This window comes from Xyrauchen texanus, chromosome 33 (genome assembly GCF_025860055.1).
Source record: "Xyrauchen texanus isolate HMW12.3.18 chromosome 33, RBS_HiC_50CHRs, whole genome shotgun sequence".
Taxonomy (NCBI): domain Eukaryota; kingdom Metazoa; phylum Chordata; class Actinopteri; order Cypriniformes; family Catostomidae; genus Xyrauchen; species Xyrauchen texanus.
Window position 1 is genome coordinate 39399707 of NC_068308.1, and position 17731 is coordinate 39417437.

General features: G+C 41.9%; 1 protein-coding gene across 1 annotated transcript in view; it reads right to left on the reverse strand.

The window, feature by feature from the left end:
- The window catches only part of LOC127626459 (A disintegrin and metalloproteinase with thrombospondin motifs 14-like), a 69480-nt gene extending 53972 nt beyond the window's left edge, over window positions 1-15508 (reverse strand). Inside the window, exons 1-2 of the mRNA XM_052102240.1 lie at window positions 15348-15508; window positions 14638-15014 (exon numbers count right to left, since the gene is read on the reverse strand). Coding sequence (XP_051958200.1) covers window positions 14638-15014; window positions 15348-15426 — 456 coding nt within the window. The 5' untranslated portion in view covers window positions 15427-15508. The remainder of the gene's footprint in view (window positions 1-14637; window positions 15015-15347) is intronic.
- Between the last annotated feature and the right edge of the window lie 2223 nt (window positions 15509-17731).

Genomic DNA, 17731 nt, shown 5'->3' on the forward strand with positions numbered 1-17731 from the left:
AAAGTAGCGATGAGTCCAAGATCACTCCAAGGCTCCTACTGGTCCTAGCTGGTCGACCAGTCCAGGTAAAGAGGACTTGGAGGGGCTGAGAATCAGGACTTGAGTATCGTCAGCATAGCAATGATTAGACATGCCATATCCCTGCAAAATTGAGGCCAGTGGGCGCATGTACATAGAGAATAGTAAGGGTCCTAGAATTGAAACTTGCGGGACCCCAATCAGCCTGATGGGGCGCGCAACGGATAAAGGCGGCTGGTGACGACAGTTAGAGAGAGAGAGAATTACAGGCAGCTGCCCTGTGTGTGGTTATGTTTGTGTGTTTTTGGTTAAGTTGATCATTAAAATATGATTTATATTGTTGCGCCAGTTCTGGCCGCCTCTTTTCCCTTTAACCCTCTTACACATACTTTTTCTGCTCGACTGCTATTTTTTTCCTGGAAATCTGAGATATAAGACTGGATTGTTTTACCAATTAAGCTCACAGACAAGTAAGAAAAATGGCTCATTTTGAAGAAAACCAGCCTAAGAGCGGATCTGGAGTTTTGGCTACTTTTGGGCTCACATAAGCAGTAAGCGGAGCAGAAATGAGACGTTTGTCTTCGTTGTCTTACAGAGACCATATTACACTGAGATTCTTTTGATAATCATTCTAGTTGTGGTGTCAGGATGACAAAAAAAACTATACAGCCATATTCCCGTGAATGTGAGCTTTCATTTGATATATGACATGTCTATTTAAATGCTACGTTAAAAACTTCGCATATTTTTACATCATCACCTCTAGGTGGCGCTCATCTGCGAAGCAAAGATTAGAGGGATTTATTTTGTTATTTTATGAAACATAAATCCAGAAGTGATGATATTCTATGAAAAGGTCAGATTCTAAGCTTGATACCAAATATGAGCGACTTCTGTATCCGTGGAATCTTTGCATTTTAATCGTAAACTTATCGTATACGTTTTGCCCCGCCCACGGACCCGCCGACCTCGCAATGCAATTCAATGCAATTCAAAACTAATTAGAGTTCAATATCTCAATATCTCGGCATCGATGCCACATTTTTTACATTTTAATGCTGAAATTAATCATGTTGAATTGTATATCAAAAGTTAAAATAGATAACACACCTAAAAGACATTTAATACAAAGTTTGAAGATCCATCTGTACGTGTTTCGAGCTGAATTGATTACATACATTGACCTTTCTAAAATCTGCTCAGCAAAGAGAGGGAAGACCAGCGTGCCGTTGTCTTTTGAGAGGAAAACCCCTAAATCATTCTTTCTTGTCCCGGCCGCCACAGCAAAACATGCAATTAGAGGGAGATTGTTTGTCAACCTATAATTTGTCGCCAGAAGCTTCTGCTTCTGTGTAAGTAAACAATTCTAAAGGCCAACAATTTGTAAACAAACTGTATGCGAGTCACATGCAAGGAAGATTTTTTTTCAAATATAAAAGTCTTGTATCAAGCATCCGCCACTGAACAAACTCAAAAATCAAAATTTTTTGTCTGTTGATTTGCATGGACATGCACCACTCACGGTTTCATCAGAAAATGTAAAAACGTTGTTCTAGTGTTGCGTAAGAATGCATTGGCTACACACTTCATCATACTTGGGAAGGTCAATGCATAAGATCATTTCATGTCAACATGAATCATGTCATTAAGTGTGTCTTTTAATTCCAGCACGGGCCTGTCCTGATGGATGCATACATTTGCTCTGCAAACATGCATGAAAAATTTCACTCATGGAATATTCTGGGTGTGCAGATATGATGCTGAGCTCTGGACTTATACAGTAAAGCATCAGCTGTTCTCCGGAATTTGAACATGAGAGCGGTGTGTGATATCACGCTGAGCAATTCACACTAATGACCGCATGCACCAAAACCCACAACTTCATCTCCTGCGATCCCCTCGTCAACATGACAGCAGTAAATACACATCACACCAGCACTCTCGAAATAAATGAGACTTCATATGATCAGCCCTCATATTCAGTCCGTTTTATTTACAGGGAACGACAAATATATTGTGAAGGAATGTAAAACTATTGCAATGAAGCCAATTATTGAGAGGAAACGACAAACTTGTCCTCTGAAACACTTCTGTCTCAACTGACATATTTCTCAAAAATAAGCTTTATTTTATTCTAAATGAACACAGCCTTCAAAACACATCTTCACTTTGCTGTACAGCACCATATTAAATATAATGAATAGTGTAATTATGAATTATATTACATTTATGCATCCTACTGGCTACCTCAATTCAAAATCGGGAAATTAATTGGAATACAAAAAGGCACTCTCAATTCTGCATAGCATGCACCAGTTTATATATATATATATAAATGTCATGTTCACATGCAGATGTTAGTGCAGCACTGGATTGGAGGTGCAGTTGCCGGGTAGCTTTGACTCTTTTAAACCGATGGCTACACAAATAGCTGTTCTGCCCTGTCTGCATACTGTTAATACACCGGTGTTCAGCACACACACACACACACACACATAAATGCAATTATATCACATGTCATTGCGATACACACACACACACACACACACACACACACACACACACACACACACACACACAATGCAATTATATCGCATGTCATTGCGATACACACACACACACACATGCAATTAAATCGCATGTCATTGCGATACATACACACACACACACACACACAAATGCAATTATATCGCATGTCGTTGCGATACACACACACACACAAATGAAATTATATCGCATGTCATTGCGATATACACACACACACACACACACACACACTCACAAATGAAATGATATGGCATGTCGTTGCGATACACACACACCCACACACACAAATACAATTATATCGCATGTCATTGCGATACACACACACACACACAAATGAAATTATATCGCATGTCATTGCGATATACACACACACACACACACACACACACTCACAAATGAAATTATATTGCATGTCATTGCGATACACACACACACAAATGCAATTATATCGCATGTCATTGCGATACACACACACACAATGCAATTATATCGCATGTCATTGCGATACACACACACACACAAATGCAATTATATCGCATGTCATTGTGATACACACACACACACACAAATGCAATTATATCGCATGTCATTGCAATACACACACACACACAATGCAATTATATCGCAGGTCATTGCGATACACACACACACAAAAGCAATTATATCGCATGTCATTGCGATACACACACACACACAAATGCAATTATATCGCATGTCATTGCGATACACACACACTCACAAATGAAATTATATGGCATGTCGTTGCGATACACACACACACACAAATGCAATTATATCGCATGTCGTTGCGATACACACACACACACAAATGCAATTATATCGCATGTCATTGCGATACACACACACACAAATGCAATTATATCGCAGGTCATTGCGATACACACACACACACTCACAAATGCAATTATATCGCATGTCATTGCGATACACACACACACGACACAAATGCAATTATATCGCATGTCATTGCGATACACACACACACACACAAATGCAATTATATTGCATGTCATTGCGATACACACACACACACAAATGCAATTATATTGCATGTCATTGCGATACACACACACACACAAATGCAATTATATTGCATGTCATTGCGATACACACACACACACACAAATGCAATTATATTGCATGTCATTGCGATACACACACACACACACAAATGCAATTATATTGCATGTCGTTGCGATACACACACACACACACACACACTCAGAAATGAAATTATATCGCATGTCGTTGCGATACACACACACACACAAATGCAATTATATCACATGTCATTGCGATACACACACACACACACAAATGCAATTATATCACATGTCATTGCGATACACACACACACACACAAATGCAATTATATCACATGTCATTGCGATACACACACACACACACACACAAATGCAATTATATCGCATGTCATTGCGATACACACACACACACAAATGCAATTATATCGCATGTCATTGCGATACACACACCTACACAAATGCAATTATATCACATGTCATTGCGATACACACACACACACAAATGCAATTATATCGCATGTCATTGCGATACACACACACACACAAATGCAATTATATCGCATGTCATTGCGATACACACACCTACACAAATGCAATTATATTGCATGTCGTTGCGATACACACACACACACACTCACAAATGAAATTATATTGCATGTCGTTGCGATACACACACACACACACACACACACAAATGCAATTATATCGCATGTCATTGCGATACACACACACACACACACAAATGAAATTATATTGCATGTCGTTGCGATACACACACACACACACACACACACACACACACACACAAATGCAATTATATCGCATGTCGTTGCGATACACACACACACTACACAAATGCAATTATATCGCATGTCATTGCGATACACACACACACACAAATGCAATTATATCGCATGTCGTTGCGATACACACACCTACACAAATGCAATTATATTGCATGTCATTGCGATACACACACACACACACACACAAATGCAATTATATCGCATGTCATTGCGATACACACACACACACACACACACACACAACACACACACACACACACACACACACACACACAAATGCAATTATATTGCATGTCATTGCGATACACACACACACGCAGATGGCCTCCTGATATTTTATGACCTCAGATATTCCTATAGAATGTATAAGAGCCATCTATAGTATGCAGCTGCCTTTTCTCTCCTAAGAGATTTTTCTTTGAAAGTCACAGAGTGACTGAGCCACACATGTTTATCTGAGAGGGCATTAAAGGTGAAGAAGTGGATCATTTCTGACCCACTAGTGGCATAGTAGTTCAAACTAACGATAACCTTAACTAACCCAACCAGATTAGATTAGAAGTTGATTTAGTCGAGATAGCGAAGGCCAGCTCAATCAGTGCTCAATCTTTAAAACAAGACATCGAAACGCGAGGACTATGTACACAGAACTACACGCTTGTGATAACACGTACAGATTTCTGAGCACTCTGGGAGGTCGGGATATCATCCACAGCATTCCATATCACGGGTTTACCTTGGAGACAAGTCTCAAATAGTGCTCGGATTCAGTGACAGCTGTCAGATTTGGTTTTTAAAGCTGCGGTCAGGCGCTCACAACTAACCCAGGCTAAACGCCACAAACTGCTCACTCAGCGTGTCCTACGGTGCATTTGGGCTTGTATTCACAGCTCTAAATTAGTTCACTGAGCTCGCTGTACTGTGCCTTTGACACGCAACTCCTGCAAGCCAAGACGTGCTTGTGTTGATGTTGGCACGATCTCAATCACACGCATGGCTGTTTATGCATCTTTACCGTGACAGGCGCGCTTCCTTGGCGGAGAACCACTGTGCCATTGCGATGACCTCATATTCTAAAGAGGGGACACCCTGCTATTAATGAAACCTCAAGGATGTGCTTTCAAAACGCTCCGCATTACTGCACGGCTCTTATCTGCGCCAGTGTTGTGAGCAGCTGTCTGGCTATACATGGAGATTTTAGAAAACACATGGACCTCCATCAGCGTCTGTGTGCCTGATAACTCACTGGATGGAGGCAGATAAAGTAGGACAAGCCTTAAACAAACTTCCTGTGCGTTGTGCAAGAGTTGCATCCAATGTAGGGGAAATCATACGGCCTAGTTGCGTCTGTCCAGTGGAGTTGTTCAGCATCAATATCTGCATCTGCAGTGGCTAGAATGAGGTTGAGCTTCTAGTCGATATCGGCTTATGAACAGTGTTGCACAGAACAATAGAGGTTATCTACTCATTTAATGTCAGAAACAAACAGGAAACTTCTGAAATCTGGACAGTGCACTTTGTATTCGCAATTTACGGCTAATCGAATCTTCAGTGTCTGTCAAAGGGTTGCCAGAGTTTGGTGTCAATTCGATTTTGTGCATTGTTGCGTTCTGAAATATGCCAGACTTGGGGGCCATTCAGACAAACACATTTGTGGCAGGGCGGAGGGCCGGGTCGTGATGCTACACACCAGGACCCTAATCCGGCTAATCAAGCCTCAGAGAGGGATAAAGGCCGACTGGAGACGGCAGCGGGACAGAGAGAGATTTACGGGCAGCTGTCCGACACCTTTGTGTGTTCATCTTTTTAGTTCAGTTTCTTATTAAACTATTACTTTTTTATTCCCAAGCCGGTTCTCGCTGCCGCCTCTCCATTAATCCCTCTACACTGGTGCCGAAATCCAGGAAGGAGGAGGGATGCGCCGTAGTGAAGTTCTTGCCACTACATCCAGACCAATGGAGCCGCCACGGCCATCTGACGGAGGACGGAGTAGACCGGCCGCATGGAAGCGGAGGCATGGCCGCCGACCGCGAGGGGAGGAGGTGCTCCCAACCAACCGCCTGGAGTGGTTACCGCTGCCAGGGGGGGGAGACCCCTACCGTCCACCAAAAACACAGCGGGGCGTTCCGTCCACCAGGGGCCGGAGGTCTACCTCCGATCCGTCCGGGGAGGCGCAGCTGTCGTCCATTAGAGGGTGGAGGAGTGGCCGAGGACCAAGCTACGGCGTATCGGAGAACCGGTGAGTAAGTGTTTTTTTTTTTGACAAAATAAATAGTTTAATATAAAACTGAAACAAAAAGACAAAACACACACACACACAGGTGTCGGACAACTGCCCGTAAATCTCTCTCTGTCACACTGCCGTCTCCGGTCGGCTTTTATCCCTCTTGATGGCTAATTAGCCTGATTAGGGGCCGGGTGCCACTTATGCGTTAACAAACACAAACAACGCACAACCAAGGTCGCCGCAGCTCTTGCCAAATCAAGTCGGGCATTTTCACACTTGGTCCATTTCAGGGGTCTGAGATTTTTGGCCCAAATGTGAACAATCCAACGGATCTCAGACCCAAATAAAGCTAAACGAACTGAGACCATCTCGGGAGGTGGTCTGAATACGGTTAGCTTGCAGCTTGTGGTCGGTACGATAATAACGCACATTGTTAAAACAAAGCATTCTGAGCTCACTTGATTTTCCCATTTGCGTAACTCCAAACATGTTTGGCCCTAACAGGTTACCGTACCGTACAAGTTATGATGACGCGCATTAAAGAAACACGACGAGCAACTTGTTCTGTTTCTATGGAGACGACAGGTTGCTGAAGAAAACTATACTCCTCATCAAACAAACTCAAATCTTTCTTCAGCATTCTGAAGATTCGAGTGTTTAACAGGACTGCATTGGAATGCCGCGTGACAAACTCTGTATGTCGCTATATCAAGAAAAATGTTTACGTTGAAAATGTTAAAGTCTCCCTATACATAAGTCAGGCATACGAGGTCTCATTTGAAAGCTTAGAATCTGAACTTTTCAGAGATACCCAACACTTGTGCATTTATGTTAATTACAATAACAAAATAAGGCTTCAAACATTCGCGTTGGAAATTAGCGCCCCCTAGAGGTAATGTGGTGTAAATATTTATATGAAAATAAAAGTCCTTCACGTAACATCTAAATGGACAAGTCATATATCAAATGAAAGCTCTGATGCTCAGGAATGTGACTGTATAGGTTATTATGTTGTCCTAATACCACAGTTAAAAATATTTTCAAAAGAATCACAAAGTGAAATATGACTTCAAATGTCTCTTATGCAACGATAACTGCTGCTCCCAAATAGCGGCGGCGGCTCATTTCAGCTTATCGCGGCCCATTCGGCATGTTTTTCGGCGCTCAGTTCACCCGATGTACAGTCCGCTCCTGCTCGGCCCCAAAGTGCATCGGCCCACCGGAAAAATTCCCGGTATGCCAGATTATCAGTCCAGCCCTGGTGTGAACCAAATGCCAAGTATGCAAGAATGCATTGCATTCTCAGTGTTGCCAAAAGGGGCGCTACACCTAGCATTAGCTTAGTCTTCTACAGTCAGCTTTCTCTTTCAGGTCATCATTTCTTAACATCATCATTTTCCAAAGCATGCGGCAATGGAGAGCATTTTCAGTGGAGGAAAACACTGTTCTAGTGTGGATGAGAGGCATAAATGTAGCAAAATTAGTGCAGTTTTAAATGAAAATGCATTAGAGTGGATACGGCCGAAGATGTCAATTCGATTTGTGTGTGTTGTTGCATTCTGAAATGTGTAAGACTAACAGGCCGTTCACACAGAAAACGTTTTTGCATCCATCCACGCCGTTTTCGAATCTTTTCCTATGTAAACAGGCGCTAGACAGATGTCTTTGACCTAGCGCTGTGAGTCTAATGCAAGAATACTGCGTTTATTCAGTACCGTATCAAGTAAAAGACACCTGTATCTTGACACCTGCATTCTGCTCTATTCGTGGTTCTGCATCTAGATACATTTTTAGCTCAATTTGGTGTGAACGGCCCCCGAGTATGCATGTATACATTGCATTCTCAGCATTGCCACAAGGGGTGCTCAAGCATGCTTTAGCATGAACTGACTTCAATGGCAGAGCAACAGTTTGAATTGAATCTTAAACAGAAAACAAAGTGGATTCTGGGTAACACGTTTCTACTAAGTTCAGTGTGCAACTCGCAACAAAATGCACATGCTAATCAAAAGTGCCGTTGCCCTAAAGCTAAAGAAATACACTTCATTACTTAATTGCATGGGTGGGTAATTTTCCAAAGAGGCCGTAAAAGTGCTCATAAACAATTCAGTCATCATTTACTCATCTTGTTGCTCATATTTGTTGCAGGGTCTTAATAATTCTGCATATTATAAAATTATAAACAATGTTTTTCTCGATGTGGTAACGACAACTGGTGGGCAACAATGTGCACAACTGGTATGAAAATAAAGTCACAATGTAGAAACTCTTAAAGGGACAGTTCACCCAAAAATGAAAACTCTCATCATTTACTCACCCTCATGCAATCCCAGATGTGACTTCCTTTCTTCTGCAGAACACAAATGACGAATTTTATTAGTATATCTCAGCTCTGAAGGTCCATACAATGCAAGTGAATGGGTACCAAAGTTTTGACGCTCCAAAAAGCACATAAAAGCAGCATAAAAGTAATCCATACGACTCCAGTGTTATAATCCATGTCTTCAGAAGTGATATGATAGGTGTGGGTGAGAAACAGGTCAATATTTAAGTCCATTTTTACTATAAATTCTCCTCCCTGCTCAGTCAATCTCCACTTTCACTTTCACATTCTTGTGTTTTTGGCGATTCACAGTCTTCATGCATATCGCCACCTACTTAAATATGGATCTGTTTCTCACCCACATGTATCATTTCTCTACTGAAGATATGGATTAAACCACTGGACTACTTTTATGCTGCTTTTATGTGCTTTTTGGAGCTTCAAAGTTCTGGACACCATACAGTTGCATTGTATGGACCTACAGATCCAAGACACTTCTAAAAATCTTCATTTGTGTTGGGCAGAAGAAAGAAAAGTCGTACACATCTGGGATGGCATGAAGGTGAGTAATATAAATGATTAATGCATGTGCGCAATACTAACTTCAGTTCTGCAGAACCATTAATGCAGCAGTAATAAACACTCCTTTTGAAGGCAAGGAAGTCGTTTGAGTCCGTCACTTTTATCTTCCTGTCCCCAAACAATATTTTCCTGAGCAGCCGCGGCTGTTAATGGCGGGACAGAATGGCTATTGTGCTGCAGAATCGCAGGAGACCGGCCGCAGCATTGGTTCTGTCCGGGACGGCGGTGCAGGAGACAGCATGTCATTGTCCTTGTGCCGCTGACAGTGACTCCCTAAGAGAGTAATCAATGTGGCCGCAATGAATGATCTTATTGTGCGCACATGAGTGCTTGTGGAACAGAGGCGCTCTGTGTTGCCTCGTGCGGAAATCACTAAACCCGATGGACGTATTGAATTGCCTTAAATAAGCAAAGTGACTTTCGCGCTCCCCTAAAGCTCCTAAAACACAGAAAGTGTGTGTTAAGCCGTGTGTGACAACACAGACACATGCACGAACTGATGCACTGCTGCGTATGTTGTCTTGATTTAGATGAGTGTTACTGGGTCTGTGCACTCGGTGATGACCACCATCAAGGGTGCACTAACTCACAGGGGTGAGGTCAGAGGTCAAGGGTCACCAGAGTGCCAAATCCATGCGTGAGGCAACTAGGGAGATTTAGAACGGTTCAGTCAACAGATCCTCATTACAAGCACAAGTTTCCCAGAGAAGTTTCTACCGGAGAGAAATGTGACTACTGGACAGCACTGGTCATCCTCCAGCTGCCATTTCTATGAATTCTGTCATATTAGGAGTAAATTTGGGTACTGTGAGTGTAGAATAAGGATTGCAACAAACAGACAGTGGTGGGGGAAGTTGTTAGTGTGATTATCAGTGCTGGTTGCCATGTGAATCTTATGTAAGAGATGGAAACTAGATTCACTATAGTGACAGTCGGACATGTCCTGAGGGTGATGTATAATCAGTAAACTTCTACAACTGTTTGCCCAGTGCGGTATAAAGGATATTCTAGTGCTGGTTGATGCAACATTGGCCGTGTTTCAAAACCTAGTGAGATGCATACTTACAGTAGACTGCTTTGGGGCATTATAATGTGCCCATGATGTGCAAGAATGCTATGAATGCGCAAATGAACCGATGAAGGCCATAAAATGCCGTCTATGTTTGGAGTGTGCATATATCTCACCGAAATGCTGCAAGTTTATGATGGCCAAAAATGAAACTCACAGCTGGTCAAAAATTACTAGTTTGATGGACCAAATATTCTGGATGCATTTATGATGGATAAAAAGTATGCTTATGATGCCCTAAAAGACTGTTTATATATGGTATGCACAGTATAATGCCCCCAAAATACTGTATGGCCCTAAGATGCCCAAAAATAATGCAAATGCATTTGATGCCCAAAAATGCTGCATGCACCGGTGATGACAAAAAATGCAGCCTAAGTAGGCAACTTGCCTATGATGCCCAAAAATGCAGCCTAAGTATGCAACTTGCCTATGATGCCCAAAAAACACAGCCTAAGTATGCAACTTGCCTATGATGCCCAAAAATGCAGCCTAAGTATGCAACTTACCTATGATGCCCAAAAACGCTGCCCAAGTATGCAACTTGCCTATGATGCCCAAAAAACACAGACTAAGTATGCAACTTACCTATGATGCCCCAAAACGCTGCCCAAGTATGCAACTTGCCTATGATGCCCAAAAAACACAGACTAAGTATGCAACTTGCCTATGATGCCCAAAAAACACAGACTAAGTATGCAACTTACCTATGATGCCCAAAAATGCAGCCTAAGTGTGCAACTTACCTATGATGCCCAAAAACGCAGCCTAAGTATGCAACTTACCTATGATGCCCAAAAACGCTGCCAAAGTATGCAACTTGCCTATGATGCCCAAAAATGCAGCCCAAGTATGCAACTTACCTATGATGCCCAAAAAATGCAGCCTAAGTATGCAACTTGCCTATGATGCCCAAAAATGCAGCCTAAGTATGCAACTTACCTATGATGCCCAAAAACGCTGCCCAAGTATGCAACTTGCCTATGATGCCCAAAAATGCAGCCCAAGTATGCAACTTGCCTATGATGCCCAAAAATGCAGCCTAAGTATGCAAATTACCTATGATGCCCAAAAATGCAGCCTAAGTGTGCAACTTGCCTATGATGCCCAAAAATGCAGCCTAAGTATGCAACTTACCTATGATGCCCAAAAAATGCAGCCTAAGTATGCAACTTGCCTATGATGCCCAAAAATGCAGCCTAAGTATGCAACTTACCTATGATGCCCAAAAATGCAGCCTAAGTATGCAACTTACCTATGATGCCCAAAAACGCAGCCTAAGTATGCAACTTACCTATGATGCCCAAAAACGCTGCCCAAGTATGCAACTTACCTATGATGCCCAAAAACGCTGCCCAAGTATGCAACTTACCTATGATGCCCAAAAAACGCAGCCTAAGTGTGCAACTTACCTATGATGCCCAAAAATGCAGCCTAAGTATGCAACTTACCTATGATGCCCAAAAACGCTGCCCAAGTATGCAACTTACCTATGATGCCCAAAAACGCTGCCCAAGTATGCAACTTGCCTATGATGCCCAAAAATGCAGCCCAAGTATGCAACATGCCTATGATGCCCAAAAATGCAGCCTAAGTATGCAACTTACCTATGATGCCCAAAAATGCAGCCTAAGTGTGCAACTTGCCTATGATGCCCAAAAATGCAGCCTAAGTATGCAACTTACCTATGATGCCCAAAAAATGCAGCCTAAGTATGCAACTTGCCTATGATGCCCAAAAATGCAGCCTAAGTATGCAACTTACCTATGATGCCCAAAAATGCAGCCTAAGTGTGCAACTTACCTATGATGCCCAAAAACGCAGCCTAAGTATGCAACTTACCTATGATGCCCAAAAACGCTGCCCAAGTATGCAACTTACCTATGATGCCCAAAAACGCTGCCCAAGTATGCAACTTACCTATGATGCCCAAAAAACGCAGCCTAAGTGTGCAACTTACCTATGATGCCCAAAAAACGCAGCCTAAGTGTGCAAATTGCCTATGATGCCCAAAAACGCAGCCTAAGTGTGCAAATTGCCTATGATGCCCAAAAACGTTGCCCAAGTGTGCAACTTGCCTATGATGCCCAAAAACGTTGCCCAAGTATGCAACTTACCTATGATGCCCAAAAACGCTGCCCAAGTATGCAACTTGCCTATGATGCCCAAAAATGCAGCCCAAGTATGCAACTTACCTATGATGCCCAAAAAACGCAGCATAAGTATGGAATTTGCATAAGATGCCCCAAAATCCTGAATACATACCTGATGCCAAAAAATCTGATATAAGTATGGAACTTGCTTATGATGCCCAAAAATACTGTCAATGCACAAAACTTGCCTATAATGCCACAAAATGCTGTCTAAATATGCAACTTTCCTATGACACCCCAAAAATGTTGCATGTGAACATGATGCCCAAAAATGTTGTCCAAGTATGGAATTTCCCTATGATGCCCCAAAATGTTGCCCTAGTATGGAATTTGCCCCAACAAATGCTGACTAAGTATTGAACTTGCCTAGGATGACCACAAATATTGCCTAAGTATGCAGCTTTTCTATGATGCCCAAAAATACTGCATGCAAACATGATGCCCAATAATTCTGTACAAGTATGGCACATGCCTATGATGTTCAAAAATGCTGCCCAAGTATGCAACTTGCCCATGATGCCAAAATGTTTTTTACCCTAGTATGGAAATTGCCCAGAACAATGCTGACTAAGTATGCAACTTGCCCATGATGCCCAAAAATGCTGTACAAGTATGCAACTTGTCCATGATGCCCAAAAATGCTGTACAAGTATGCAACTTGCCCATGATGCCCAAAAATGCTGTACAAGTATGCAACTTGCCTATGATGCCCAAAAATTCTGTACAAGTATGCAACTTGCCTATGATGCCCAAAAATGCTGTACAAGTATGCAACTTGCCCATGATGCCCAAAAATGCTGTACAAGTATGCAACTTGCCTATGATGCCCAAAAATGCTGCCCAAGTATGCAACTTGCCTATGATGCCAAAATGTTTTTTACCCTAGTATGGAAATTGCCCAGAACAATGCTGACTAAGTATGCAACTTGCCCATGATGCCCAAAAATTCTGTACAAGTATGCAACTTGCCCATGATGCCCAAGAATGCTGTACAAGTATGCAACTTGTCCATGATGCCCAAAAATACTGTACAAGTATGCAACTTGCCCATGATGCCCAAAAATGCTGTACAAGTATGCAACTTGCCTATGATGCCCAAAAATTCTGTACAAGTATGCAACTTGCCTATGATGCCCAAAAATGCTGTACAAGTATGCAACTTGCCCATGATGCCCAAAAATTCTGTACAAGTATGCAACTTGCCTATGATGCCCAAAAATGCTGTACAAGTATGCAACTTGCCTATGATGCCCAAAAATGCTGTACAAGTATGCAACTTGCCCATGATGCCCAAAAATGCTGTACAAGTATGCAACTTGCCTATGATGCCCAAAAATGCACCCTAAGTATGCAACTTACCTATGATGCCCAAAAATGCACCCCAAGTATGCAACTTGCCTATGATGCCCAAAAATGCTGTTCAAGTATGCAACTTGCCTATGATGCCCAAAAATCCTGTTCAAGTATGCAACTTGCCTATGATGCCCAAAAATGCACCCTAAGTATGCAACTTGCCTATGATGCCCAAAAATGCACCCTAAGTATGCAACTTACCTATGATGCCCAAAAATGCACCCCAAGTATGCAACTTGCCTATGATGCCCAAAAATGCTGTTCAAGTATGCAACTTACCTATGATGCCCAAAAATGCTGTTCAAGTATGCAACTTGCCTATGATGCCCAAAAATGCAGCCTGGGTATTGAAGTTGCCCAAAAAATAATGTCTAAGTATGCAACTTTTCATAATGATAAAACAAATGCTTCATGTGTTTACTATAAAACAATAATGCTGTCTAGGTAGGCATCTCACTAGGTTTAAAGACACAACCACAGTGTCCGGTTACTCACCAGTCCGTCACAGTTACTGATGGCCACGGAGGCCTTCGGCATGTCCGTGACATCGCCGGTAAATACACAGTCTCCGTGCATGCGCTCTGTGGCCTGTTCGTGAAAATCCTCCTGCCAGTGAACTGCAGCTCCAGGGGCCACGAGCCTCCTGTTGGCCCTCAGCCGCAAGTGCAGCTCCTTTCCAAACACTGTGACGTTGAAGAACAGCTGCTGCCCGTTAGGGGCCGCGTGAGATGTAACGGGGGCGTCGCGCGGGACCCGTTTCCTGCCGGTCGGTGACGCTCCCGTGGACAGCACGTGAGAGACGAAGCGGCCGCGCGAGTCCGTGCTGAACGGCACAATCAGACCGAATTCACTCAATTTACCGGATAGATTCCCTGTTAAAAGCAAAACAAGATGCATGAAAAAGTTAATGCGCAATATTAACCGATCAGCAGATTGCACGGAGAGGTTTCGGTTTTTGTATATATATATTAAATGCATGCACATTTGACTTCACGTGACTTTCCTGTTAATTGAACATATTTTTTTTTTTATATATAAGAAAAACGAATATAGCTTTTATTATAAAGTTGCATGCACAAATTCCTTTATTGGTGCAATCTGCACATTTGGCGGATATTTCTTACTTTTACCGCTCGTGGAGGTGCATCCCGGTTTTGACTACTTTTCACTTTATATTGAAAATAATGCAAACATACTTGACTTACCATGAGATTTTGCAGCATGTCTATAGTCCAGAAATAAGAGACTAATCGTACAGTACATTAAAAGAAAAATATAATCCATAGTTGTGGCGTTCAGAGCCAATAATGCACCGAGATTTTTCTTCTGGAAGAACACCGCAAACCTTCAATGTGTGCAGAGCATTGTGAATATCACTCCAAACTCCAGACTGACGGACACAGAGAGTTTGGGACTCTGATGGGACAGCCCCATCACCCAGAGAGAGCTGATGACGACAGCTCAACCACCAAAGGGGAAAAAAGAGAAAGTTTGATGTCCCTGCTGCAGCAAGCATGGAAATATCTTAGTATTTCATCTTTTAAGAGTTCAGATGTTTTTAATAAGTGGGAATGAAGCAGTTAAAGGGATTGGAAAGTGTCTGTGGCGCTTCTGTTGGACACTTTTGCATTCATCACTACTGTAAAATAACAGAAGTGCATTTAAAGGGACAGTTCACCCAAATATGAAATCACATTTGCCCACCATCATGTCGTTCCATGTACCTTTTAAGACTCCATTTAATCAAACTTTGTTGTTTTGTGCCTTTCAGTTCATATCTGTTAACTTTGTGTCACCCTCCAAAAAGTTCACAAAAATAAGATTAAGCAGAATGACATATTGAGACTTAAATGCATAGCCTACCTCGGGTCTTAAGTGGCCGGGACCTCGTTTCCTACCTGTACCTCATCCATTTTTTGGGGGGAGTTATGTGCACACCCCTTTAGTTTTGCTCAATCTATCTCTTATAAATAGTGTTTAAAAAACCGTATAACTGCTTAAAGGGACAGTTCACCCAAAAATGAGATCCTCTCATTATTTACTCACCCTCATGCCATCCCAGATGTGTGACTTTCTTCTGCAGAACTCAAATGAAGATTTTAGAAGTATATCTCAATGCAAGTGAATGGGTGCCAAAGTTGTGCCGCTCCAAAAGCACATAAAAGCAGCATAAAAGTAATCCATATGACTCCAGTGGTTTAATCCATGTCTTCAGAAGTGATATGATAGGTGTGGGTGAGAAACAGATCAATATTTAAGTCATTTTTTACTGTAAATCTACACTTTCACTTTCACATATGACTCCATTGGTTAAATCCATGTCTTCAGAAGTGATATGATAGGTGTGGGTGAGAAACAGGTCAATAATTAAGTCATTTTCTACTATAAATCTACACTTTCACTTTCACATAAGACTGCAGTGGTTTAATCCATGTCTTCAGAAGTGATATGATAGGTGTGGGTGAGAAACAGGTCAATAATTAAGTCATTTTCTACTATAAATCTACACTTTCACTTTCACATAAGACTGCAGTGGTTTAATCCATGTCTTCAGAAGTGATATGATAGGTGTGGGTGAGAAGCAGATCAATATTTAAGTCATTTTTTACTGTAAATCTCCGCTTTCACATATGACTCCATTGGTTTAATCCATGTCTTCAGAAGTGATATGATAGGTGTGGGTGAGAAACAGATCAATATTTAAGTCATTTTCTACTGTAAATCTCCACTTTCACTTTCACTTTCACATATGACTCCATTGGTTTAATCCATGTCTTCAGAAGTGATATGATAGGTGTGGGTGAGGAAATAGGTCAATATTTAAATAATTTTTTACTGTAAATCTCCACTTTCACTTTCACATACGACTCCATTGGTTTAATCAATGTCTTCAGAAGTGATATGATAGGTGTGGGTGAGAAACAGATCAATATTTAAGTCATTTTCTACTATAAATCTACACTTTCACTTTCACATATGACTCCAGTGGTTTAATCCATGTCTTCTGAAGTGATATGATAGGTGTGGGTGAGAAACACATCAATATTTAAGTACATTTTTGCTAGAATTTTTCTCCCTACCCAGTAGGTGGCGATATGCATGAAGAAGGTGAAGACTTAAATATTAATCTGTTTGTCACCCAGCAGTGCAGCATTTTTTTAATAGTAAACACATGAAGCATTTGTTTTATCATATGAAAAGTTGCATACTTGGACAGCATTTTTGGGCAACTTCAATGCCCAGGCTGCATCTTTGGCATCATAGGCAAGTTCCATACTTGAGCAGACTTTCTGGGTGTCATAGGCGTGTAGGTGCCACAATTTTTTGTTTCCCTCCCCTTGTCCCCTCCCTCATTCAGGTAGACAGGGATGACCTGACAGCAGACGGGGCGGAAGGCACACCCCTCCCCAGGGAAAGGGGGTGTACGTCATGCCAGGGGCACCCTGGCCTGAGAGAACGAGAGATGAATGTGTCAGGGCGGAGACGTCTGTCACCTTATTTTCAGATCAGTCACAATCTCTTCTTTAAGGACGCTGTACCTTTAAGAACGAGTGCTCACTAAAAACTGGCTCACTTACAGATCATTTGA